Source organism: Nerophis ophidion, linkage group LG20, assembly GCF_033978795.1.
Source record: "Nerophis ophidion isolate RoL-2023_Sa linkage group LG20, RoL_Noph_v1.0, whole genome shotgun sequence".
NCBI classification, from domain to species: Eukaryota; Metazoa; Chordata; class Actinopteri; order Syngnathiformes; family Syngnathidae; genus Nerophis; species Nerophis ophidion.
The window spans coordinates 19237524-19263940 of NC_084630.1; the positions used below are offsets into that span (position 1 = coordinate 19237524).

The following is a 26417-nucleotide window of genomic DNA, read 5'->3' on the forward strand; positions in this document are numbered from 1 at the left end:
TTCTCCATTCATCCCAGGAATCTCTCATGTACCCCGCAGCAATGGTTCCATCAGGGCAGCCAGGCTCCCCCGAACCTCTTTTCCTCGTCGAAAAGACTTTGTCAATTGCATCATATCCATGTCTGATGTTTAAATTTGAGGACAGCGCAAAGAAAGAGGCTTCAAAAAAGTTCAGACAAGACAAAAACGAAGAGAGCAAGCTGGGAAAGGAGGGAGCGGACAAAAATGTGACCGCCCTCACCAGAGGCAAGACAGAAACAATCATTGGTACTTTAACTTTTAACAAAGAAGAAGGCCCTACCTGGACACATTTGATGAAGGCTCACCTCACACTGCCAGTTTGTGCTAATGCTAGTGTTGACTAAGTGAAGACACTGCTCATTTACAACTCCGGAACTTCCAGAGTGTGCTAATCATGGTGGAAAATAAGTATTTGGGACCCTGCAAACATCAAGATTTCTGGCTCTCACAAACATGTACCTACTTCTATATGAAGTTCTTCTGTTCTCCACTCGTCACCTGTATTAATGGCACCTATTTCACACGTGACCAAAGCCTCAAACACTCTCCAAACTCCACCATGGCCAAGACCAAAGAGCTATTGAAGGACACTAGGAACAAAATTGTGGACCTGGACTAGGCTGGGAGGAGTGTATATAAAATAGGTAAGCAGTTTGGTGTGAATAAGTCAACTGTGGGCGCAATTATTAGAAAATGGAAGACCTACAAGATCTTTGGTAATCCTTTTTGATCTGGGTCTCAACACAAGATCTCATCCTTTTGGGTTTAAACTGATCAAAATTCCCAGAATTACAGGGGGGACCTGGTGAATGACCTGCAGAGAGCTGGGACCACAGTAACAAAGGTTACTATGAGTAAGACACCATGCTGACAAGGAATCACATTCTGCAGTGTCAGACATGTCCTTCTGCCCGTGACCTGTGTATGAGCCGAAGGAGAATTGGGAGAATGTCACGTGATCAGATGAGACCAAAATAGGAAGAAGAATGAGGAGTCCCAAGTATACCTCATGCTTTGGGGGCTGTTTTTCTCCAAAGGGGACCAGACGACTGATCAGTTCTGAATAATTGGGGCCATGTATGGTGAGATTTTGGGCAACACCCGTCTTCCTTCAGCGTGAGGTTTATGACAGTAATCCCAAACACACCGCCCGGGCAAAGAAGAAGCTCCTGAAGTGGCCTAGCCAGTCCCCAGACCTCAACCCAATACAAAATCTGCAGAGGGAGTTGAGTCTGTGTTGCTTAGCGACAGCCCCAAATCATCACTGCTCTAGAAGAGATCTGCGTGGAATTACCATGAATTGATTAACGTGGACCCCGACTTAAACAAGTTGAAAAACTTATTGGGGTGTTACCATTTCGTGGTCAATTGTACGGAATACGTACTGTACTGTGAAATCTGCTAATAAAAGTCTCAATCAATCAAGTCCAGCCCTTTGAGACACATGTGATTTAGGGGTATATAAGTGAACTTTGATTGATTGATTGATTGATTGATTGTTTGATTGATTGATTGATTGACTGATTGATTGAAGAAAGGGCCAAAATAGCAGCTACAGTTTGTGCAAACCTGGGGAAGACCGCCAGAAAATGTTTGACCTCTAACATTGCCAACAAATGTTATGTTACAAAATATAGAGTTGAACTCTTGTAATTGATCAAACACACACACACACACAAACACACACACACACACACACACACACACACACACACACACACACACACACACACACACACACACACACACACACCTGGCTTCGTTAGGCCTGAGACTGATGCAAAGTGGGAAAGTGTTCTGTGGTCTGACGAGTCCACATTTCAAATTGCTTTTGGAAACTGTGGATGTTGTGTCCTCCGGACCAAAGAAGAAAATAACCATCCGGATTGTTAGTGACGCAAAGTGTAAAAGCCAGCATCTGTGATGGTTTGGGGGTGTATTAGTGCCCAAGGCATGGGTAACTTACACATCTGTGAAGGCACCATTAATGCTGAAAGGTCCATACAGGTTTTGGAGCAACATATGTTGTCATCCAAGCAACGTTATCATGGACGCCCCTGCTTATTTCAGCAAGACAATGCCAAGCCACGTGTTACAAAAGCGTGGCTTCATAGTAAAAGAGTACGGGTACTAGACTGGCCTGCCTGTAGTCCAGACCTGTCTCCCATTGAAAATGTGTTGCACATTATGAAGCTTAAAATACCACAACAGAGACCCCGGACTGTTGAACAACTTAAGCAGTACATCAAGCAAGAATGGGAAAGAATTCCACCTGAAAAGCTTAGAAAATTGGTCTCCTCAGTTCCCAAACATTTACTGAGTGTTGTTAAAAGGAAAGGCCATGTAACACAGTGGTAAAAATGCCCCTGTGACAACTTGTTTGCAATGTGTTGCTGCCATAAAATTTTAAGTTAATGATTATTTGCCCAAAAAACTAAGTTTCTCAGTTGGAACATTAAATATCTTGTCTTTGCAGTCTATTCAATCGAATATAAGTTGAAAAGGATTTGCAAATCATTGTATTCTGTTTTTATTTACCATTTACACAATGTGACAATTTCACTGGTTTTGGGGTTCAGCACATCAACTATATGATTTGTGGCTGGACAGGACAAAAAAAAAGGTAAATCGAGGTTTTACTGTATTTTTATTCATATTTGAACAAGGAGTTGGTAAATGGAGGTTCCACTGTACAATGCAACTGTTAGAGCACAAAGATGAGGCTTTCTTGCAAAGCAGACTGGGGGTTTGTTTACTAAGGAGTTGGACAAAGCGAACGTTTAATCAGGTTCGCCATCACTTCCCCTTTACTTGACCTCACATGCAAGAGGTCACCATGGTAACGGGAGGTCTGCCGTCTCTCCGGCAGGTTGGACGATGGTCTGCTGGAGGTGGTGGGAGTGTTTGGTTCCTTCCACTGTGCTCAGATCCAAGTCAAGATGGCGAACCCAGTACGACTGGGACAGGCTCACACAGTCAGGGTGAGAGTACACACACACACACACACACACACAAGATTTCACAAGAAAAAGTTTATAATTTCACAAGAAATTTCACAAAATAATTTTGGCAGTATTATAATAAAAGTCGTCATTTTACTCAACACAAGTCAAAATTTTAGAAGAAAAACTGAACATTTGTTATGATAAAAGTTGGAATTTTACAAAATAACAGTTGCAATTTCACAAGAAAAGCTTAACATTTTGGCAATTTTATGAAAAGAGTCGTAATTTTTCTCTCAAAAGTCACAATTTTATAAAAAAAAAACGTTTTGGCAATATTATAATAAAAATCAGAATTTTACTTTTCCAAAAGTCATAATTTTACTTCAAAAATTACAAGTTAAAAGAACAACAAAAAAAGGGGCAATATTGTGATAAAAGTCAAAATTTTATGACAAATGTCACTATTTTGCATTAAAAATGTATAATTTCACATAAGAAGGAAATAATTTAAAAAGAAAATATTCACAATATTACAGAAGCAGAAATTATCTGAGAAATTGTTCCCAATTTTATGAGAAAAAAGTCGACACATTGTGAGAATTTTTCTTTTTTTTTTGTAATTGGTTTTTAATCATTATTTACTTCGTTATTATAGTATGTCTCAATATACATATTTTATGTTTTTAATAAATTTTGGCCAAAGGAGCCTCATTTCAATTTCTTACACACACTTGTTATTTCATATGTTGGCCAGAGGGGGAGCACTTTTAAAATCGACAGACAGTCCATTAGAAAATAACCCTTTCTTTTTGGGACCACCCTCATTTTGATTTCACTACCAGGGGTGCAAATGAGACATTCTCGATTAGATGCAATGGTTTTCTGTATTGGGACCATGATTTATGTCCTAACTTGTTCACACCTCCTCATATGGATGGAACTTTTCCTTCTTGATGTCTCAAGAACACACACATGCACGCACACACATGAAAAAGGTCACAATTTCACAAGAAAAACTCAGAATTTTGGCAGTATTATAATAAAAGTCGTCATTTTACTCAATGCAAGTCAAATTTTACAAGAAAAACTATACATTTGTGCAATATTATGACAAAAGTTGGAATTTTACTCAATAAGAGTCGCAATTTAACAAGAGAAGCTTAACATTAAGACAATTTTATGAAAAGAGTCACAATTTTACTCTACGAAAGTCACAATTTTATACGAAATCTTCAATATTTTGGCAATATTATAATAAAAATCTGAATTTTACTTTTACAAAAGTCATAATTTTACTCCAAAAATTACAAGTTACGAGAACAACAAAAAAATTGGCAATATTGTGATTAAAGTCAAAATTTATATGACAAATGTCACCATTTTGCATTAAAAATAATAATTTTACATAAAAAAAGGAAATAATTTAAAAACTAAATATTCACAATATTACAGAATCAGAAATAATATGAGAAATTGTTCCCATATTTATGAGAAAAAAGTTGACACATTGTGAGATTTTTTTTTTTTTTTTGTAATTCATTTTTAATCATTATTTACTTCGTTATTACAGTATTTGTCTAAATACATATTTTATGTTTTTAATTAATTTTGGCCAAAGGGGGCGCATTTCAATTTCTTACCATCACTTGTTATTTCATATGTTGGCCAGAGGGGGAGCACTTTTAAAAGCGACACACAGTCAATTAGAAAAAAAAACTCCTTTTGGTGACCACTCTAATTGTGATAGATTTCACCACCAGGGGTGCAAATGAGACATTCTCTGTTAGATGTAATGGTTTTCTGTATTGGGACCATGATTTATGTCCTAATTTGTTCACACCTCCTCATATGGACGCCACTTTTCCTTGTTGGTGTCTCAGGAAGGGTGGAAATAGAAGAACACACACACACAAAATTTCACATGAAAAAAGTCACAAATTCACAAGAAAAACTCAGAATTTTGGCATTATTATAATAAAAGTCGTCATTTTACTCAATTTAAGTCAAAATTTTACAAGAAAAACTATATATTTGTGTAATATTATGATAAAAGTTGGAATTTTACTCAATAAGAGTCGCAATTTAACAAGAGAAGCTTAACATTAAGACAATTTTATGAAAAGAGTCACAATTTTATTTATACGAAAGTCACAATTTTATACGAAAACTTCAACATTTTGGCAATATTATAATAAAAATTTGAATTTTATTTTTACAAAAGTCATAATTTTACTCGAAAAATTACAAGTTACAAGAACAACAACAAAAATGGCAATATTGTGATGAAGGTCAAATTTTATATGACAAATGTCACCATTTCGCATTAAAAGATAATAATTTTACATAAAAAAAGGAAATAATTTAATGAGAAAAACTGCAATATTACAGAAACAGAAATATGTGAAATAGTTCCCTATTCTAGGAGAAAAAAGTTGACACATTGTGAGAAAAAGACTACTTTTAGTTATTTTTTATTTTGTTTGTAATTGTTTTTTAATCATTATTTACTTCAGGTTTTTACAGTATGTCTCTATATACATATTTTTATGTTTTTAATTAATTTTGGCCAAAGGGGGGGCATTTCAATCTCTTACACACACTTGTTATTTCATATGTTGACCAGAAGGGGAGCACTTTTAAAATCGACACACAGTCAATTAGAAAAAATCCATCCTTTTTAGGACCACCCTCATTTTTATAGATTTCACCACCAGGGGTGCTAATGAGACATTCTCTATTAGATACAATGGTTTTCTGTATTGGGACCATGATTTATGTCCTAACTTGTTCACACCACCTCATATGGACGGCACTTTTCCTTGTTGGTGTCTCAAGAAGGGTAGAAATACAAGAACACACACACATTTTCACATGAAAAAGGTCACAATTTCCCAAGAAAAACTTTGAATTTTGGCAGTATTATAATAAAAGTCATTATTTTACTCAAGGCAAGTCAAAATTTTACAAGAAAAACTGAACATTTGTGCAATATTATGCTAAAAGTTGGAATTTTACACAATAACTGTTGCAATTTCACAAGAGAAGCTTAACATTTTAGCAATTTTATGAAAAGAGTCATAATTTTACTCTACGAAAGTCAAAATTTTCCAAGAAAACTTAAACATTTTGGCAATATTATAAAAAAAAAAATCGTAATTTTACTTTAATAAAAGTCATAATTTTACTAAAAAAATTAGAAGTTACAAGAACAACAAAAAAATTGGCAATATTGTGATGAAGGTCAAATTTTGTATGACAATCGTCACCATTTCGCATTAAAAGATATTAATTTTACATAAAAAAAATAAATAATTTAATGAGAAAAACTGCAATATTACAGAAGCAGAAATATGTGAAATAGTTCCCAAATCTATGAGAAAAAAGTTGACACAAATTTGACAAAAAGACTACTTTTAGTTATTTTTATTTTTTTTGTAATTGTTTTTTAATCATTATTTACTTCAAGTTATTACAGTATGTCTCTATATACATATTTTATCTTCTTAATTAATTTCGGCCAAAGGGGGCGCATTTCAATTTCTTACACACACTTATTTCATATGCTGACTAGAGGGGGAGCACGTTTAAAACCGACACACAGTCAATTAGAAAAATCCCTCCCTTTTGGGACCACCCTCAATGTAACAGATATCACCACCAGGGGTGCAAATGAGACATTCTCTATTAGATGCAATGGTTTTCCGTATTGGGACCATGATTTATGTCCTAACTTGTTCACACCTCCTCATATGGACGACACTTTTCCTTCTTGATACAATACAAGAACGCACACACACATACACACATGAAAAAGGTCACCATTTCACAAGAAAAACTCAGAATTTTGGCAGTATTATGATACAAGTTGTCATTTTACTCAACGCAAGTCAAAATTTTACAAGAAAAACTACATTTATTTAATGTTATGATAAAAGTTGGAATTTTACTCAATAAGAGTCACAATTTAACAAGAGAAGCTTAACATTAAGACAATTTTGTGAAAAGAGTCATAATTTTACTCTACGAAAGTCACAATTTTATACGAAAACTTCAACATTTTGGCAATATTATAATTATTATTGGAATTTTACTTTTACAAAAGTCATAATTTTACTAAAAAAATTTGAAGTTACAAGAACAACAAAAAAAATGGCAATATTGTGATGGTCAAATTTTATAATGTCACCATTTCGCATTAAAAGATAATAATTTTACATAAAAAAAAGGAAATAATTTAACGAGAAAAATTGCAATATTACAGAAGCAGAAATATGTGAAATAGTTCCCAATTCTATGAGAAAAAAAAGTTGACACATTTTGAGAAAAAGACTACTTTTAATTATTTATTTTTTTTGTAATTGTTCTTTAATCATTATTTACTTCAAGTTATTACAGTATGTCTCTATATACATATTTTATGTTTTTAATTAATTTTGGCCAAAAGGGGCGCATTTAAATTTCTTACACACACTTGTTATTTCATATGTTGACCAGAGAGGGAGCACTTTTAAAACCGACACACAGTCAATTAGAAAAAAGCCTTCTTTTTGGGACCACCCTCATTGTGATAGATATCACCACCAGGGGTGCAAATGAGACATTCTCTAATTGATGCAATGGTTTTCTGTATTGGGACCATGATTTATGTCCTAACTTGTTCACACCTCCTCATATGGACGGCACTTTTCCTTGTTGGTGTCTCAAGAAGGGTAGAAATACAAGAACGCACGCACGCACGCACACACATGAAAAAGGTCACAATTTCACAAGAAAAACTCAGAATTTTGGCAGTATTATAATAAAAGTCGTCATTTTACTCAACGCAAGTCAAAATTTCACAAGAAAAAATTATACATTTGTGCAATATTATGCTAAAAGTTGGAATTTTACACAATAACAGTTGCAATTTTACAAGATAAGCCTAACATTTTGGCAATTTTATAAAAAGTCATAATTTTACTCCACGAAAGTCACAATTTTATAAGAAAACTTCAACATTTTGGCAATATTATAATAAAAATCTGAATTTTACTTTTACAAAAGTCATAATCTTACTTCAGAAATGACAAGTTAAAAGAAAAACAACAAAAAAATGGCAATATTGTGATGAAAGTCAACATTTTATGACAAATGTCACCATTTTGCATTAAAAATTTATAATTTTACATAAAAAAGGAAATAATTTAAAAAGAAAATATTCACAATATTACAAAAGCAGAAATAATATGAGAAATAGTTCCCAATTCTATGAGAAAAAAAGTTGACACATTGTGAGAAGAAGACCACTTTTAGTTAATTTTTTTTTTTTTTTTTTTTTTTGTAATCGCTTTCCGCCCGATTGTAGCTGAGATAGGCACCAGCGCCCCCCGCAATCCCAAAAAAGAATAAGCGGTAGAAAATGGATGGATGGATGGAATTGTTTTTTAATCTTCATTATTTACTTCAAGTTATTACAGTATGTCTCTATATACATATTTTATGTTTTTAATTAATTTTGGCCAAAAGGGGCGCATTTAAATTTCTTACACGCACTTGTTATTTCATATGTTGACCAGAGGGGGAGCACTTTTAAAAGCGACACACAGTCAATTAGATAAATCCCTCCTTTTTGGGACCACCCTCATTGTGATAGATTTCACCACCAGAGGTGCAAATGAGACATTCTCTATTAGATGCAATGGTTTTCTGTATTGGGACTATGATTTATGTCCGAACTTGTTCACACCTCCTCATATGGATGGAAGTTTTCCTTGTTGGTGTCTCGGGAAGGGTGGAAATAGAAGAACACACACACACATGAAAAAGGTCACCATTTCACAAGAAAAACTCAGAATGTTGGCAGTATTATAATAAAAGTCGTCATTTTATTCAACGCAAGTCAACATTTTACAAGAAAAACTACATTAGTGCAATATTATGACAAAAGTTGGAATTTTACTCAATAAGAGTCGCAATTTAACAAGAGAAGCTTAACATTAAGACAATTTCATGAAAAGAGTCACAATTTTATTCCACGAAAGTCACAATTTTAGAAGAAAACTTCAACATTTTGGCAATATTATAATAAAAATCTGAATTTTACTTTTACAAAAGGATTAATTTTACTTGAAAAATTACAAGTTACAAGAACAACAACAAAAATGGCAATATTGTGATGAAGGTCAAATTTTATATGACAAATGTCACCATTTCGCATTAAAAGATAATTTTACATAAAAAAAGGAAATAATTTAACGAGAAAAACTGAAATATTACAGAAGCAGAAATATGTGAAATAGTTCCCAACTCTATGAGAAAAAAGTTGACACATTGTGAGAAAGACTACTTTTAGTTATTTTTAATTTTTTTTGTAATTGTTTTTTAATCATTATTTACTTCGTTATTACAGTATGTCTCTATATACATATTGTATGTTTTTTATTAATTTTGGCCAAAAGGGGCGCATTTCAATTTCTTACACACACTTGTTATTTCATATGTTGACCGGAGGGGGAGCACTTTTAAAACCGACACACAATCAATTAGAAAAAAAACCTTCTTTTTGGGACCACCCTCATTTTGATTTCACCACCAGGGGTGCTAATGAGACATGAGACATTTTCTATTAGATCCAATGGTTTTCTGTATTGGGACCATGATTTATGTCCTAACTTGTTCACACCTCCTCATATGGACGGCAGTTTTCCTTGTTGGTGTCTTAGGTAGGGTGGAAATAGAAGAACACACACACACAATATCACATGAAAAAGGTCACAATTTCACAAGAAAAACTTGGAATTTTGGCATTTTTATAATAAAAGTTGTCTTTTTACTCAACGCAAGTCAAAATTTGACCATAAAAACTGAACATTTGTGAAATATTATGAGAAAAGTTGGAATATTACACAATAAAAGTTGCAATTTCACAAGAGAAGCAATTTTATGAAAATAGTCGTAATTTTACTCCACGAAAGTCACAATTTTATAAGAAAACTTCAACATTTTGGCAATATTATAATAAAAATCAGAATTTTACTTTTACAAAAGTCATTTTACTTAAAAAATTACAAGTTAAAAGAACAACAAAAATATGCAATATTGTGATGAAAGTCAAAATTTTATGACAAATGTCACCATTTTGCATTAAAAATTTATAATTTCACATAAAAAAGGAAATAATTTAAAAACTAAATATTCACAATATTACAGAAGCAGAAATAATATGAGAAATAGTTACCAATTATATGAGAAAAAAAGTCGACACATTGTGCGAAAAAGACCACGTTTAGTTTATTTATTTTTTTATTTTTTGTTTGTAATCGCCTTCCACCCGATTGTAGCTGAGATAGGCACCAGCGCCCCCCGCAACCCCAAAAGAGAATAAGCGGTAGAAAATGGATGGATGGATGGGATTGGTTTTTAATCCTAATTATTTACTTCAGGTTTTTACAGTATGTCTCTATATACATATTTTATGTTTTTAATTAATTTTGGCCAAAAGGGGCGCATTTCAATTTCTTACCATCACTTGTTATTTCATATGTTGGCCAGAGGGGGAGCACTTATAAAACTGACACAGTCAATTAGAAAAAAAAACTCCTTTTTTTGACCACCCTCATTGTAATAGATATCACCACCAGGGGTGCAAATGAGACATTCTCTATTAGAAGCAATGGTTTTCTGTAATGGGACCGTGATTTATGTCCTAACTTGTTCACCGGTCCTCATGTGGACGGAACTTTTCCTTGTTGGTGTCTCAAAGAAGGGTAGAAATACAAGAACACGAACACACACAAAATGTTGCTGACAGTGTAATTTTCTGATCATCCCAGTCCTTCTATGAGCTTCTATTAAGTCCAATCCTCCCCTTGTGTGTACTGTGTACTATAAATACTCTACATACTGTGTACAGAGGAGTACTATTAAAGGGACTTGAGGTGTTTGTCATGAGTTTACTTTTAAGATAGCTCATCTTTTAGCTCGATTGCGTGCTGATGACAAACCATAGTCTGCAGCTGTTTCTTTGATGTATTGTAATCCGCAGAGAGATTTTGTCTTAACCCAAGAACTACAAAGTGGAGAGGAAGCAGGGTCTGACTCCCCACAAGGCACCTTTTCTTTGAACTGTTTGTAATCAAAGGCGATTGCTGTTTACGACCCCCGTACATTTAGAAACAGCTGTTGCCATGTAGAAACAGCTGCTGCCATGTAATCAGGGAAAGTCCAAATAGAAGAGGGAGTGTACAATCTTTCGTTAGGAGCGTGGGACGACACTGTACAAAGGTACGGTGTCTACGCGTTTCTCCTCATTGAGCCAAATTTAATTCTGTCTCTGTTTAATTCCTTGCTTCTTTTCTTGTTTAATAGTTGTCATCAGGGTTTGAACCTGATAGTTGTCAAACTCATTTTAGCTCATGGAGGAAAATCTGTGCACACGTGGGGCCGGTTCATTAACATCAAGGCATTCCAACTAAAAAATAAAGACAACTTCAGATTGTTGTTTTTGTGTTACTTTGGCCAAAAATAGAAAAAACACATTCTGAAAATATTCTAATAAAAAAAACAAAGAAAAAAATACAGTCAGCGGTAAAGTTTAGATCCATGAAGGTAAGAAGAAAGCTCATGAATGTTTACAACTGAATACATTTACATAAGCATAAAAATGTGTTTTCTTTTGCATACTTTAAAAAAAATAAATGAACCTTTATGACAATCTTTTTCCAAAACACAATATAGAATGTGAGCTATAACGGGATGATTCGTACATGTATAATTTGTTTTCAAAACACTTACAAAAAGAGTGGGACCACTAAAAATGTACAGTGAGACCCTATTTTTATGACTTGATGGGGTCCCGGGGACCCCCATTTTTAAAATTTCTAGCGCCAACACTGATGGAGTATTGGTGCGTGCCAAACAGCAGCAGCATGCGGCTGTGGCTTGCGGGCCGCTTCTAACACTAATCAAATATCTTCCCTTGGGCCACAGCCGCCTGCCTAGACTTTGACACACAGGATCTACAATAAACTCACAGGGAGCAGGGAAGCGAGGAAACAGCAGACCACACGATGATGTCCTGTCACAGCTAAAAAAAAGTTGTATTAGTAACAATATCACTTATAATTACTTAATATTCAAGTCATGAAATGTAAATGGAGTATTGTTGTCGCTTTTTGAATGGCTATTTTATTTATCGAATTTTATTGGCAGAATAGTGGCTCTCCCATTGGCTCCGTGGTGAGCTGACTTTTATTTACATTTATTTCATACTTAAAATGAATCAAAAGAAATGATTGTAAATGATAGGCAACATTCTAAAGAAATGTTTCCTCACTTAAATTTGTTCAGCAGGTGTACACTGCAAACATTCAGTGTTCAAAAACTATTAAAAAAAATACAAAAATTAGGGGTATTTTATTTGAACTAAGCAAAATTATCTGCCAATAGAACAAGAAAAAAATGGCTTGTCAAGACTTCCCAAAACAAGTAAAATAAGCTAACCTCAATGAACCCAGAAATACCTTAAAATAAGTATATTCTCAATAATAACAAGTGTACTACTATATGAGTATTTATTTTCTATTGTTTTGTTGCAAATAAAACAGCAAAAGTCCATTTGGCTGTCATCTGTTTGAATATCAGACACAATTGTGTCAAAGTCATGATTTTTTTGTTCATGCTTGAAAAAAGAAATAATTACTTTAAAAAAGTAGTTTTATACTTGTGAGTGGAGATGTCCGATAATGGCTTTTTTGCCGATATCCGATATTGTCCAACTCTTAATTACCGATATATACAGTGGTGGAATGAACACATTATTATGCCCTAATTTTGTTGTGATGCCCCGCTGGATGCATTAAACAATGTAACAAGGTTTTCCAAAATAAATCAACTCAAGTTATGGAAAAAAAATGCCAACATGGCACTGCCATATTTATTATTGAAATCACAAAGTGCATTATTTTTTTTTAACATGCCTCACAACAGCAGCTTGGAATTTTGGACATGCTCTCCCTGAGGTGGGCGAGTAGGGGATAGCGGGGGGTGTATATTGTAGCGAGATAGTGCTGCAAGGGGTTCTGGGTATTTGTTTTCTGTTGTGTTACGGTGCGGATGTTCTCCCAAAATGTGTTTTGGTGTGGGTTCACAGTGTGGCGCATATTTGTAAGAGTGTTAAAGTTGTTTATGCGGCCACCCTCAGTGTGACCTGTATGGCTGTTGACCAAGTATGACTTACATTCATTTGTGTGTGAAAGTCGTAGATATTATGTGATTGGGTCGGCACACAAAGGCAGTGCCTTAAAGGTTCAATGGCGCTCTGTACTTCTCCCTACGTCCGTGTACACAGCAGAGTTTTAAAAAGTCAGGAATTTAACTTTTTGAAACCAATAATTTCCGATATTACATTTTAAAGCATTTATCGGCCGGTAATATCGGCAGCCCGGTATTATCGGACATCTCTACTTGTGAGTGTTGATGACACAGCTATGCAACATTTGATATGTTTTACTCAATATAGGTCATCACATCTCAGCAACAAGCTGTACTATCTTACTGAGATCATTTAGGACCAGAACCCTTAAAGGGGAACATTATCACGATTTCAAAAGGGTTAAAAACAACAACAATCAGTTCTCAGTGGCTTGTTGTATTTTTTGAAGTTTTATTTTTAATTTTACCGGTCCCGGAATATCCCTAAAAAAAAGCTTTAAAGTGTTTGATTTTCGCTATTTGCGATGCGACTATCCATTTCCCTGTGACGTCATACAGTGCTGCCAATGTAAACAAACAATAGCGAATAGCACAGCAAGATATAGCGACATTAGCTCGGATTCAGACTCGGATTTCAGCGACTTCAGCGATTCAACAGATTATGCATGTATTGAAACAGATGGTTGGAGTATGAAAGTATTGAAGAAGAAACTGAAGCTATTGAGCGAATAGCTATTGACGCTATTCATAGCCATAGCATGGCCGAATAGCTGCGTTAGCATCGCCGGTAAAATGTGCGGACCAAACAATCGGGACTTTGGAATCTTGTGACACTGGAGCAACTTAAATCCGCCGATTGGTAAGTGTTTTTTTTTGCATTAAATGTGGGTGGAAGGGGATGTAATATAGTTGCAAATGCATCTACAGGTTATCCATACATCTCTGTGCCATGTCTGCTTTAGCACCGCAGGTAAATAGCATGTTAGCATCAATTAGCATAACATGTTAGCGTCGATTAGCTGGCAGTCAACATCAACAAAACTCACCTTTGTGATTTCGTTGACTTTATCGTTGCAAATGCATCTACAGGTTATCCATACATCTCTGTGCCATGTCTGCTTTAGAACCGCCGGTAAATAGCATGTTAGCATCGATTAACGTAGCATGTTAGCATCAATTAGCTGGCAGTCACGCCGCGCAAATATGTCTGATTAGCACATAAATCAACAACAACAAAACTCACCTTTGTGATTTCGTTGACTTTATCGTTGCAAATGCATCTTCAGGTTATCCATACATCTCTGTGCCATGTCTGCTTTAGCACCGCCGGTAAATAGCATGTTAGCATCGATTAGCGTAGCATGTTAGCATCGATTAGCTGGCAGTCACGCCGTGCAAATATGTCTGATTAACACATAAATCAACAACAACAAAACTCACCTTTGTGATTTCGTTGACTTTATCGTTGCAAATGCATCTGCAGGTTATCCATACATCTCTGTGCCATGTCTGCTTTAACACCGCCGGTAAAAAGCATGTTAGCATCGATTAGCATAGCATGTTAGTGTCGATTAGCTGGCACTCACGCCGCGCAAATGTCTGATTAGCACATAAGTCAACAACAACAAAACTCACCTTTGTGAATTTCATTGACTTTATCGTTGCAAATGCATCTGCAGGTTATCCATACATCTCTGTGCCATGTCTGTTTTAACACCGCCGATAAATAGCATGTTAGCATCGATTAGCATAGCATGTTAGCGTCGATTAGCTGGCAGTCAACATCAACAAAACTCACCTTTGTGATTTTCGTTGACTTTATCGTTGCAAATGCATCTGCAGGTTATCCATAAATCTCTGTGCCATGTCTGCTTTAGCACCGCCGGTAAATAGCATGTTAGCATCGATTAGCGTAGCATGTTAGCATCGATTAGCTGGCAGTCACGCCGCGCAAATATGTCTGATTAGCACACAAATCAACAACAACAAAACTCACCTTTGTGATTTCGTTGACTTAATCGTTGCAAATGCATCTGCACGTTATCCATACATCTCTGTGCCATGTCTGCTTTAACACCGCCTGTAAATAGCGTGTTAGCATCGATTAGCGTAGCATGTTAGCGTCGATTAGCGGGCATTCAACATCAACAAAACTCACCTTTGTGATTTTCGTTGACTTTATCGTTGCAAATGCATCTGCAGGTTATCCATACATCTCTGTGCCATGTCTGTCATCGCCGGTAAAATGTGCAGACACTCTGGCACATTCAATGGGGGTCTGGCGGCAGATTTCTTGCCACTTTCGCATCTTCGGGCCAGTGGTGCAACTTGAATCCCTCCCTGTTAGTGTTGTTACACCCTCCGACAACACACCGACGAGGCATGATGTCTCCAAGGTTCCAAAAAATAGTCGAAAAAACGGAAAATAACAGAGCTGAGACCCGGTGTTTGCAATGTGTTGAAAATGAAAATGGCGGGTGTATTACCTCGGTGACGTCACGTTCTGACGTCATCGCTAAAAGACCGATAAACAGAAAGGCGTTTAATTTGCCAAAATTCACCCATTTATAGTTCGGAAATCGATAAAAAAAAAATATATGGTCTTTTTTCTGCACCATCAAGGTATATATTGACGCTTACATAGGTCTGGTGATAATGTTCCCCTTTAACATAAAATCTGCTTAGTGAGAAGAATGATCTTATCAGACAGAAAATAAGCAAACAAAACCCTCATTTGAGATATTTAATCTGACTTAGATTTCAGTTTTTGCAGTGTACTATGAGGAAATAATAAATTGACTGTGACATGCCTCATCTTTAGAAAGAGATTCAGATGTACTCGCAATGTGAATCGTGACCTTGAGCATTCTCTCCGATTAACCTGCAGCGTTTGTCTCCCCAGCTGGTCCTGAAGAGCTCCACCATGCCCATGCAGGTGGACGGCGAGCCGTGGGCGCAGGGCCCGTGCAGCGTCACCATCACCCACAAGACGCAGTGCCTCATGCTGTACCACAGCACCGAGCAGACGGACGAAGACGACGACGACGACGACTCCAGCGCCTCGGAGCCCGAGAGCCCCGCCCCGGACGACTCCCCCGCGAGTCATCCCTGATTGTTTTATCACGACCTCACCTGTTGCTACGGTAACCACTCCAACACACATCCACGTCACCAGAAGAATGTCAGCTTGGCTGAGGCGAACCAATGTAGGACTCATTCAGACCAAAAGCACTTCAATGGACGGATAACTACTTTAAACCGCGTTTCCATATGAGTTGGGAAATTGTGTTAGATGTAAATATAAACGGAATACAATCATTTTCAACCCATATTCAGTTGAATATGCTACAAAGACAACATATTTGATGTTCAAACTCATAAACTTTTTTTTTTGTGCAAATAATCATTAACTTTAGAATTTGATGCCAGCAACACGTGACAAATAAGTTTGGAAAGGCGGCAATAAATACTGATAAAGTTGAGGAATGCTCATCAAACACTTATTTGGAACATCCCACAGGTGTGCAGGCTAATTGGGAACAGGTGGGTGCCATGATTGGGTATAAAAACAGCTTCCCAAAAAATGTTCAGTCTTTCACAAGTAAGGATGGGGCGAGGTACACCCCTTTGTCCACAATTGCGTGAGCAAATAGTCAAACAGTTTAAGAACAACGTTTCTCAAAGTGCAATTGCAAGGAATTTAGGGATTTCAACATCTACGGTCCATAATATAATCAAAAGGTTCAGAGAATCTGGAGTAATCATTCCACGTAAGAGGCATGGCCGGAAACCAACATTGAATGACCATGACCTTCGATCCCTCAGACGGCACTGTATCAAAAACCGACATTAATCTCTAAAGGATATCACCACATGGGCTCAGGAACACTTCAGAAAACCACTGTCACTAAATACAGTTTGTCGCTACATCTGTAAGTGCAAGTTAAAGCTCTACTAAGCAAAGCGAAAGCCATTTATCAACAACATCCAGAAACGGCACTGGTTTCTCTAGGCCCGAGATCATCTAAGTAGGACTGATGCGATTTGGAAAAGTGTTCTGTGGTCTGACGAGTCCACATTTAAATTTTTTGGGGGGAAATATTCGACATCGTGTCATCCCTACCAAAGGGGAAGCGAACCATCCAGACTGTTATCGACGCAAAGTGTAAAAGCCAGCATCTGTGATGGTATGGGGGTGTATTAGTGCCCAAGGCATGGGTAACTTACACATCTGTGAAGGCACCATTAATGCTGAAAGGTACATACAGGTTTTGAAACAACATATATTGTAGCTGAGATAGGCGCCAGCGCCCCCCGCGACCCCGAAAGGGAATAAGCGGTAGAAAATGGATGGATGGATGGATGTTGTCATCCAAGCAACGTTATCATGGACGCCCCTGCTTATTTCAGCAAGACAATGCCAAGCCACGTGTTACAACAGCGTAGCTTCTTAAAAAAAGAGTGCGGGTACTTTCCTGGCCCGCCTGCAGTCTAGACCTGTCTCCCATGGAAAATGTGTGGCGCATTATGAAGCGTAAAATACGACAGCGGAGACCCCGGACTGTTGAAGGACTGAAGCTCTACATAAAACAAGAATGGGAAAGAATTCCATTTTCAAAGCTTCAACAATTAGTTTCCTCAGTTTGAGTGTTGTTAAAAGAAAAGGTGATGTAACACAGTGGTGAACATGCCCTTTCCCAACCACTTTGGCACGTGTTGCAGCCATGAAATTCTAAGTTAATGATTATTTGCAAAAAAAATTAAAGTTCATGAGTTTGAACATCAAATATGTTGTCTTTGTAGCATATTCAACTGAATATGGGTGGAAAATGATTTGAAAATCATTGTATTCTGTTTATATTTACATCTAACATAATTTCCCAACTCATATGGAAACGGGGTTTGTATTCTAGCCTCTCAAGTTGGACTTGGAATGAGAAGACAGTTCTCCATATTGTTGACGACACATTTTAATACAATTTAACTGCCGTTTTATGTGCACACTTGCTGACAAAAGCAAGCCTCGCCAAAATAAGAGCGCTTGCACGCATTACCATGTGACAGTACTTAGTCATGTGACACCTGTATCATGTAGACTAAGTTAAGTTAAGTTGCTTAACTTGTTTCTTTTTTTGCACACCACAAAAAAATGAGGATGTTTAGTTTTGGGCTGACATTTCAGAATGAAGCGAAAATAACCTTTCATTTGACCTTGAGTAAACTTTTGAATGTGTGAATGTGAGTGTGAATGTTGTCTGTCTATCTGTGTTGGCCCTGCGATGAGGTGGCGACTTGTCCAGGGTGTACACCGCTTTCCGCCCGATTGTAGCTGAGATAGGCGCCAGGGCCCCCCGCAAACCTAAAAGGGAATAAGCGGTAGAAAATGGATGGATGTTTTACAGAACTTCTGTGGAGTTTAAAGAGGATCTCTGATGGTTCTAATTGACATTTAAACACTTCCTTCAGGTCTAGATGATACAGTCCTGGTCAAAAGTTTACATACACTTGTAAAGGACATAATGTCATGACTGTCTTGAGTTTCCAATCATTTCTACCACTCTTATTTTTTTGTGATAGAGTGATTGGAGCACATACTTGTTGGTCACAAAAAAACATTCATGAAGTTTGGTTCCTTAATAAATTTATTATGCCTCTACTGAAAATGTGAGCAAATTTGCTGGGTCAAAAGTACACAATACAGTCAATCAATACATTTTTTATTTTTATACAGCCCCTAAATCACAAGTGTCTCAAAGGGCTGCACAAGCCACAACATCCTCTGTTCAGATCCCACATCAGGGCAAGGAAAAACTCAACCCAGTGGGATACAATGAGAAACCTTGGAGAGGACCGCAGATGTGGGTGACACTCCCCTAGGGCGACCAGTGGAATGGACATCAAATAGATCTAACCATAATATTGTTAAAGTCCAGTCCATAGTGGATCCAACACCGGGGTCGGGAACCTTTTTGGCTGAGAGAGCCATGAAAGCCAAATATTTTTAAATGTATTTCCGTAAGAGCCATATTACATTATTAACAACAATTATAACTGTCAGGTTCAAACACTGATGACATCTATTAAACAGACAAGAAGCAAGGAATTAACCAGAGACAGGAATCAATTTAGCTCAATGAGGAGAGAAACCTGTAAACCTGTACACTTGTACAATTCTACGCCTCCTCGCTCATTTGGACTTTCCCAGATTACAACAACTAAATGTGTGCATCTCCTATTCTTTTTAATGACATAGTTATTCTGAAGTTAGCTATACTTTTGACCATTAATGCGACTTCTTGAACAGGTGCGTTAGAAACGGATAGATGGATTAAAATGCATGAGAATGTTTTATATTTTGAAGAATATTTTTAACACCGTGATTACCAGCGGAATTATTAAATACTTATCCTGGTAAGCAACGTCAGCTAAGATTTATCTGAGAGCCAGGTGCGGTCATCAAAAGAGCCACATCTGGCTCTAGAGCCATAGGTTTTCTACCCTGACCTAACATAATAGTGAGAGTCCAGTCCATAGTGGATCTAACATAATACTGAAAGTCCAGTCCATAGTGGATCTCACATAATAGTGAGAGTCAAGTCCATAGTAGATCTAACTAAATATTGAGAGTCCAGTCCATAGTGGATCTAACATAATAGTGAGAGTCCAGTCCATAGTGGATCTAACATAATAGTGAGAGTCCAGTCCATAGTGGATCTAACATAATACTGAAAGTCCAGTTCATAGTGGATCTCACATAATAGTAAGAGTCAAGTCCATAGTAGATCTAACTGAATATTGAGAGTCCAGTCCATAGTTGATCTAACATAATAGTGAGAGAGTCCAGTCCATAGTGGATCTAACATAATCGTGAGAGAGTCCAGTCCATAGTGGATCTAACATAATAGTGAGAGTCCAGTCCATAGTGGATCTAACATAATAGTGAGAGTCCAGTCCATAGTGGATCCAACATAATAGTGAGAGTCCAGTCCATAGTGGATCTCACATAATAGTAAGAGTCCAGTCCATAGTGGATCCAACATAATACTGAAAGTCCAGTCCATAGTGGATCCAACATAATAGTGAGAGTCCAGTCCATAGTGGATCTAACATAATAGTGAGAGTCCAGTCCATAGTGGATCTAACATAATATTGTGAGAGTCCAGTCCATAGTGAATCTAACATAATATTGTGATAGTCCAGTCCATAGTGGCTCTAACATAATATTGTGAGAGTCCAGTCCATAGTGGCTCTAACATAATATTGTGAGAGTCCAGTCCATAGTGGATCTAACATAATACTGAAAGTCCAGTCCATAGTGGATCTAACATAATATTGTGAGAGTCCAGTCCATAGTGGATCTAACATAATATTGTGAGAGTCCAGTCCATAGTGGATCTAACATAATATTGTGAGAGTCCAGTCCATAGTGGATCTAACATAATATTGTGAGAGTCCAGTCCATAGTGGATCTAACATAATATTGTGAGATTCCAGTCCATAGTGGATCTAACATAATATTGTGAGAGTCCAGTCCATAGTGGATCTAACATAATATTGTGAGAGTCCAGTCCATAGTGGATCTAGCATAATATTGTGATAGTCCAGTCCATAGTGGATCTAACATAATATTGTGAGAGTCCAGTCCATAGTGGGGCCAGCAGGAGACCATTCCAAGCGGAAAAAGGTCCCTAACCTGTGCGGCCCCCCTCCACGAGAAAAGAAACGGCAGATCAACTGGTCTACAGCAAGGTTAATATTTGCTTACATGTCCCTTGGCAAGTTTCACTGCAATAAGGCGCTTTTGGTAGCTTCTGCTTGAATTGTTGACCACTCCTCTTGACAGAATTGGTACAGTTCGGCTAAATTTGTTGGTTTTCTGACATGGACTTGTTTCTTCAGCATTGTCCACACGTTTAAGTCAGGACTTTGGGAAAGCAGTTCTAAAACCTTAATTCTAGCCTGACTTAGCCAGTCCTTTACCACTTTTTACATGTGTTTGGGGTCATTGTCCTGTTGGAACACCCAACTGTGCCCAAGACCCAATCTCTGGGCTGATGATGTTAGGTTGTCTTCAAGAATTTGGAGGTAATCGTCCTTTTTCATTGTCCCATTTACTCTCTGTAAAGCACCAGTTCCATTGGCAGCAAAACAGGCCCAGAGCTGATACTAACACCACCATGCTTGACGGTAGGGATGGTGTGCCTGGGATTAAAGGCCTCCCCTTTTCTCCTCCAAACATATTGCTGGGTATTGTGTCCAAACAGCTCCATTTGTGTTTCATCTGACATCAGAAGGACAAAGATAAGACCTTCTGGAGGAAATAATCGAGCTGTTTGGCCACAATACCCAGCGATATGTTTGGTAAAATGATTGGAAACTCAAAACAGCCACGACATTATGTTCTTTACAAGTGTATGTAAACTTTTGACCATGTGTTGGATATGTTCTGGTGGAAGTTTTGCTCCTCAGTCACTTATGCAACCTGTTTTTTGAGTCTGTCTGCAAGATGACGGCTTGAGGAGGCGCTTCCAAAAATATCATTTAAATTTCGAAAATGTACAGTGGGTCAGAAGTTTGGACACACCTTCTCATTCAATTTGGTTTTATTTTATTTTCATGACTATTTACATTGTAGATTGTCACTGGAGGCATCAAAACTATGAATGAACACATGTGGAGTTATGTACTAAACACAAATGTTTCTAGTTCCTTCAAAATAGCCACCCTTTGCTCTGATGACTGTTTTGCACACTCTAGGCATTCTCTCCATGAGCTTCAAGAGGTAGTCACTTGAAAGGGTTTTCCAACAGTCTTGAAGCTCATGGAGAGAATGCCAAGAGTGTGCAAAGCCGTCATCAGAGCAAAGGGAGGCTATTTTGAAGAAACTAGAGCAGGGGTAGGGAACCTATGGCTCTAGAGCCAGATGCGGCTCTTTTGATGACTGCATCTGGCTCTCTGAAAAATCTTTGCTGACATTGCTTAACGCGATAATTATGAATAATTTCGCTGGTAATCACAGTGCTAAAAATATCGTGCAAAATATAAAACATTCTCATGCATTTAAATCTATCCATCCGTTTTCTACCGCACCTGTTCAAGAAGTCGCATTAATGGTAAGAAGTATTTTATGTCACGATGGGGGGGGTTTGCAGCTTGCTGCAGGGTCGTTCTCCCAGGAAGGCAGACGGACTACTCGGGACATGGCATTTAGGTAAAAACATGATTTAATTTTAACTAAAAAAATATACAAACAAAAATCGCTCACAGCGGAGGCACAACTTGGGCTAAGGAACAAAGCTAACGCATAAACAGACTAAGAACATAAATCAAACAAAACTTACTTGACATGGCATGAAGCACGAAACTATGGCAAGGCATGAAACAAGTCAGCACAGGGCAACTGACTGGCAAAGACGAGCTTAAATACTGCCTCTGATTAATGGTCGGGAAGCAGGTGAGCGGGCATTTTGTCCACCAGAGACAGGTGGACAAAATGAGTAACCAAGGAAACCAGACAAGGGAGTGGAAAAAAAACAGTAACTTAAAGAGTCTAAAGGACAAACAGCACATGGCCAAACAAACATGATCAACAGACATGACATTTTATTTATTATTGGTTAGCTTCAGAATAACAATGTTATTAAAAGTAATAAGAGACTTATTATACTCAAAAAATGTTGGTCTTAAAAATGCACACATTTTGTTGTATTCAGTGTTAAAAAATATGATATGGCTCTCACGGAAATACATTTTGAAATATTTGGCTTTCATGGCTCTCTCAGCCAAAAAGGTTCCCGACCCCTGAACTAGAATATAAAACATGTTTTCAGTTATGTCACCTTTTTTTTGTGAAGTACATAACTCCACGTGTTCATTCATAGTGTTGATGCCTTCAATGACAATCTGCATTGGGAATATCCATCCATCCATTTTCTACCGCTTTTCCCTTTTGGGGTCGGGGGGTTCGCTGGAGCCTATCTCAGCTGCATTTAGGTTGTAGGCGGCGTACACTCTGGACAAGTTGCCACCTCCTCGCAGGCATTGTAAATAGTCATGAAAATAAAGAAAAACACGTTGAATGAAGAGAAGGTGTGTCCAAGCTTTTGGCCTGTACTATAGAAAGAGCAAAAGTTAAAAATCAAGAAAAAAATTTAACTCTTCCCATATTTTATATTCAATACTAAGTCAAATACTGTGCAGGTAATGTGCAATCAGCGCGCTTGCAGGAGCAAAAGTCACCGCCGCTGTACATGGTACTAAGGATGAGCACCAGCCGGTAGGCGAGACACAGCTGGCAGGTGATCAGACTTCACAGGTGGTACGTGTTAATCTAATAACCTGTTGTCCGGTCCAAAATAAACATTGTATAGACTCACTTGGTCACAACATTAGGTGCATCTAAATCGATTGATTTAGAAAAAGTTGCATTTATGTCACTACATGGTTACTATGCACACGCCGAGATCAGGTGAAAATATCACTTTACCTTACCTTTGTTGTGTCCTCATTGAGGTAGCTTTTCTTTACGCTTCATGTCCAAATAAGGACTTCCGCCTTTGCTGTGATGTCACTAGGTAGCCAGACTGGAAAAACCCAAAACTGTGGAAGCTCACGAGACAAATCAATTAACAACTTTTATAAGTCAGAAAAGAGAAAATAGATCGCAGGTCCCCTTAATGCCCATCAGGCCTCATCCTGAAATGTCACTTGAAAACCGAACATGCCAAACTTTGTGTGAGTGCAGTAGTGTAGTGTGCACTACACATGTACAAGTGCACTCATTTCCATTGTCTTGAAGGGGAACTGCACTTTTTGGGGGGAATATTGCCTAACATTCACGTGTTTGTCTTTGTTAATACATTCTAAATAGTAAATAAATGCAATTAAAAGTCAGCTTTCAATGGAGCCTATAGGAGTCGCTCTATTCTGCCTATAAAACAGTTCAAAACATCTCCATTAAAGGTTTTATATACCGTATTTTTTGGACTGTAAGTCGTTTTTTTTTTAGATTCATACTCAGGAGCGACTTATGTGTGAAAATATTAACACATTACCGTAAAATATCAAATATTATTATTTAGCTCATTCACGTAAGAGACTAGACGTATAAGATCTCATAGGATTTAGTGGTTAGGGGTGACAGATTGTTTGGTTCTATATCAGGGGTCACCAACCTTTTTGAAAGCAAGAGCTACTTCTTGGGTACTGATTAATGCGAAGGGCTACCAGTTTGATACACACTTAAATAAATTGCCAGAAATAGCCAATTTGCTCAATTTACCTTAAATTCTATGTTATTACTAATAATTAATGGTATTTATCTTTGTGGAAACACTGATAATTTTAATGGTATCTCACAATAAATATATATTTTTGATGACATGTTTTAAAATAGGTTAAATCCAATCTGCATTTTGTTAGAATATATAACAAATTGGACCAAGCTATTTTTCTAACAAAGACAAATCATTAATTTTTCTAAATTCTCCAGAACAAAAAATTTAAAAAGAAATTCAAAAGACTTTGAAATAAGATTTAAATTTGATTCTACAGATTTTCTAGGTTTCCCGGAATAATTTTTGGGAATTTTAGTCATAAGTTTAAAGAAATATTTTACAAATATTCTTTGTCAAAAAACAGAAGCTAAAATAAATAATTAAATTAAAATATATTTATTATTTTTTACAATAAAAAAAAAAAAAATTAATTGAACATTGATTTAAATTGTCAGGAAAGAAAAGGAAGGAATTTAAAAGGTAAAAAGGTATATGTGTTTAAAAGTCCTAAAATCATTTTTAAGGTTGTATTTTTTTCTCTAAAATTGTCTTTCTGAAAGTTATAAGAAGCAAAGTAAAAAAATCAATGAATTTATTTAAACAAGTGAAGACCAAGTCTTTACTATTGTAGACTTCTACTGTAGAGGACCCCTACTGTGGTAAACTCGTACTGTATTAGACTCCAATAGACACTTGCAGTAGTAGACCCCTACTGTGGTAGACTCATGCTTTGGTAGACCCCTGCTGTACTAGATGCCAACTGTAGTAAACTCCTACTGTTCTAGGTGGTATAGCTCGGTTGGTAGAGCGGCCGTACCAGCAACTTGAGGGTTGCAGGTTCGATCCCCGCTTCCGCCATCCTAGTCACTGCCGTTGTGTCCTTGGGCAAGACACTTTACCCACCTGCTCCCAGTGCCGCCCACACTGGTTTAAATATGTAACTTAGAGATTGGCTTTCACTATGTAAAGCGCTTTGAATCACTAGAGAAAAAGCGCTATGTAAAATAAAATTCACTTCACTTTAAAATATTTTCTTGGATTTTCAAATTCTATTTGAGTTTTGTCTGTTTTAGAATTAAAAATGTAGAGCAAAGCGAGACCAGCTTGCTAGTAAATAAATACAATTTTAAAAATAGAGGCAGCTCACTGGTAAGTGCTGCTATTTGAGCTATTTTTAGAACAGGCCAGCGGGCGACTCATCTGGTCCTTACGGGCTACCTGGTGCCCGCGGGTACCGCGTTGGTGACCCCTGGTATAGCATGTTCTATATGTTATATTTATTTGAATGACTCTTACCATAATATGTTAACATAGCAGGCACCTTCTCAGTTGGTTATTTATGCCTCATATAACGTTATTCAGCCTGTTGTTCACTATTCTTTATTCATTTTAAATTGCCTTTCAAATGTCTATTGGGTTTTATCAAAAAAAATTCCCCCCAAAATGCGACTTATACATGTTTTTTTCCTTCTTTATTATGCATTTTTGGCAGGTGGGACTTATACTCTGAAAAATATGGTCCATATATGTGTGTATTTATGAATCGAGGATCGTTAACTGGCTTTGCTGTAAGCGGACTTTTATTTACGTTTATTCCCGAGTTAGAATGCTTTTAAAAAAAATTAAAACATTTTGTCATGTCTTTAATAAGGATGGTGTATAATAGGCAACATTTTAAAGAAATGTGCAGTTCCCTTTTCACATCTGAACTGTGAGCACTGACTCCTTCTAGAAAGCCATTTTGAATACGAATGGAAATATTATGTTAGATTGTTGCTAAATGACAGAAATGTTCATGATGTGTTGTTTTGTGCAACTTTGGATGTCGAGACTTCCACTGAACTGAATGTAAGTTTTTGGCTTTTAAGGTATTACCATAAATATTTTCATATTAAAAGTCCTTTGTGAGCATCTTTAATGTCACCTCTTGTTTTAAAATACAACACTTGTAGCAGAGATGACCTTTGGACCCATTTTTAGAGAC

The 26417-nt window shown here is 36.9% G+C and overlaps 2 protein-coding genes across 5 annotated transcripts in view; one reads left to right on the top strand and one right to left on the bottom strand.

Annotated features, from left to right (window-relative positions):
* dgke (diacylglycerol kinase, epsilon) overlaps positions 1-26346 on the top strand; it is an 89527-nt gene extending 63181 nt beyond the window's left edge. The window contains exons 10-11 of the mRNA XM_061880656.1: positions 2891-3002; positions 16060-26346. Coding sequence (XP_061736640.1) covers positions 2891-3002; positions 16060-16269 — 322 coding nt within the window. The 3' untranslated portion in view covers positions 16270-26346. The remainder of the gene's footprint in view (positions 1-2890; positions 3003-16059) is intronic.
* The window catches only part of trim25 (tripartite motif containing 25), an 80300-nt gene continuing 56534 nt past the window's right edge, over positions 2652-26417 (bottom strand). Inside the window, exons 8-10 of one of the 4 annotated variants that reach the window (XR_009803117.1) lie at positions 15316-18516; positions 15154-15237; positions 2652-12030 (exon numbers count right to left, since the gene is read on the bottom strand). Coding sequence is in view for 1 of the 4 variants with exons in the window: in XM_061880655.1 (XP_061736639.1) it covers positions 18317-18516 (200 nt within the window). In the remaining 3 variants the exon portion in view is untranslated. Of the gene's footprint in view, positions 18517-26417 lie in introns of all 4 variants that reach the window. The other 3 variants (XR_009803115.1, XR_009803116.1, XM_061880655.1) reach the window with 3 other exon arrangements.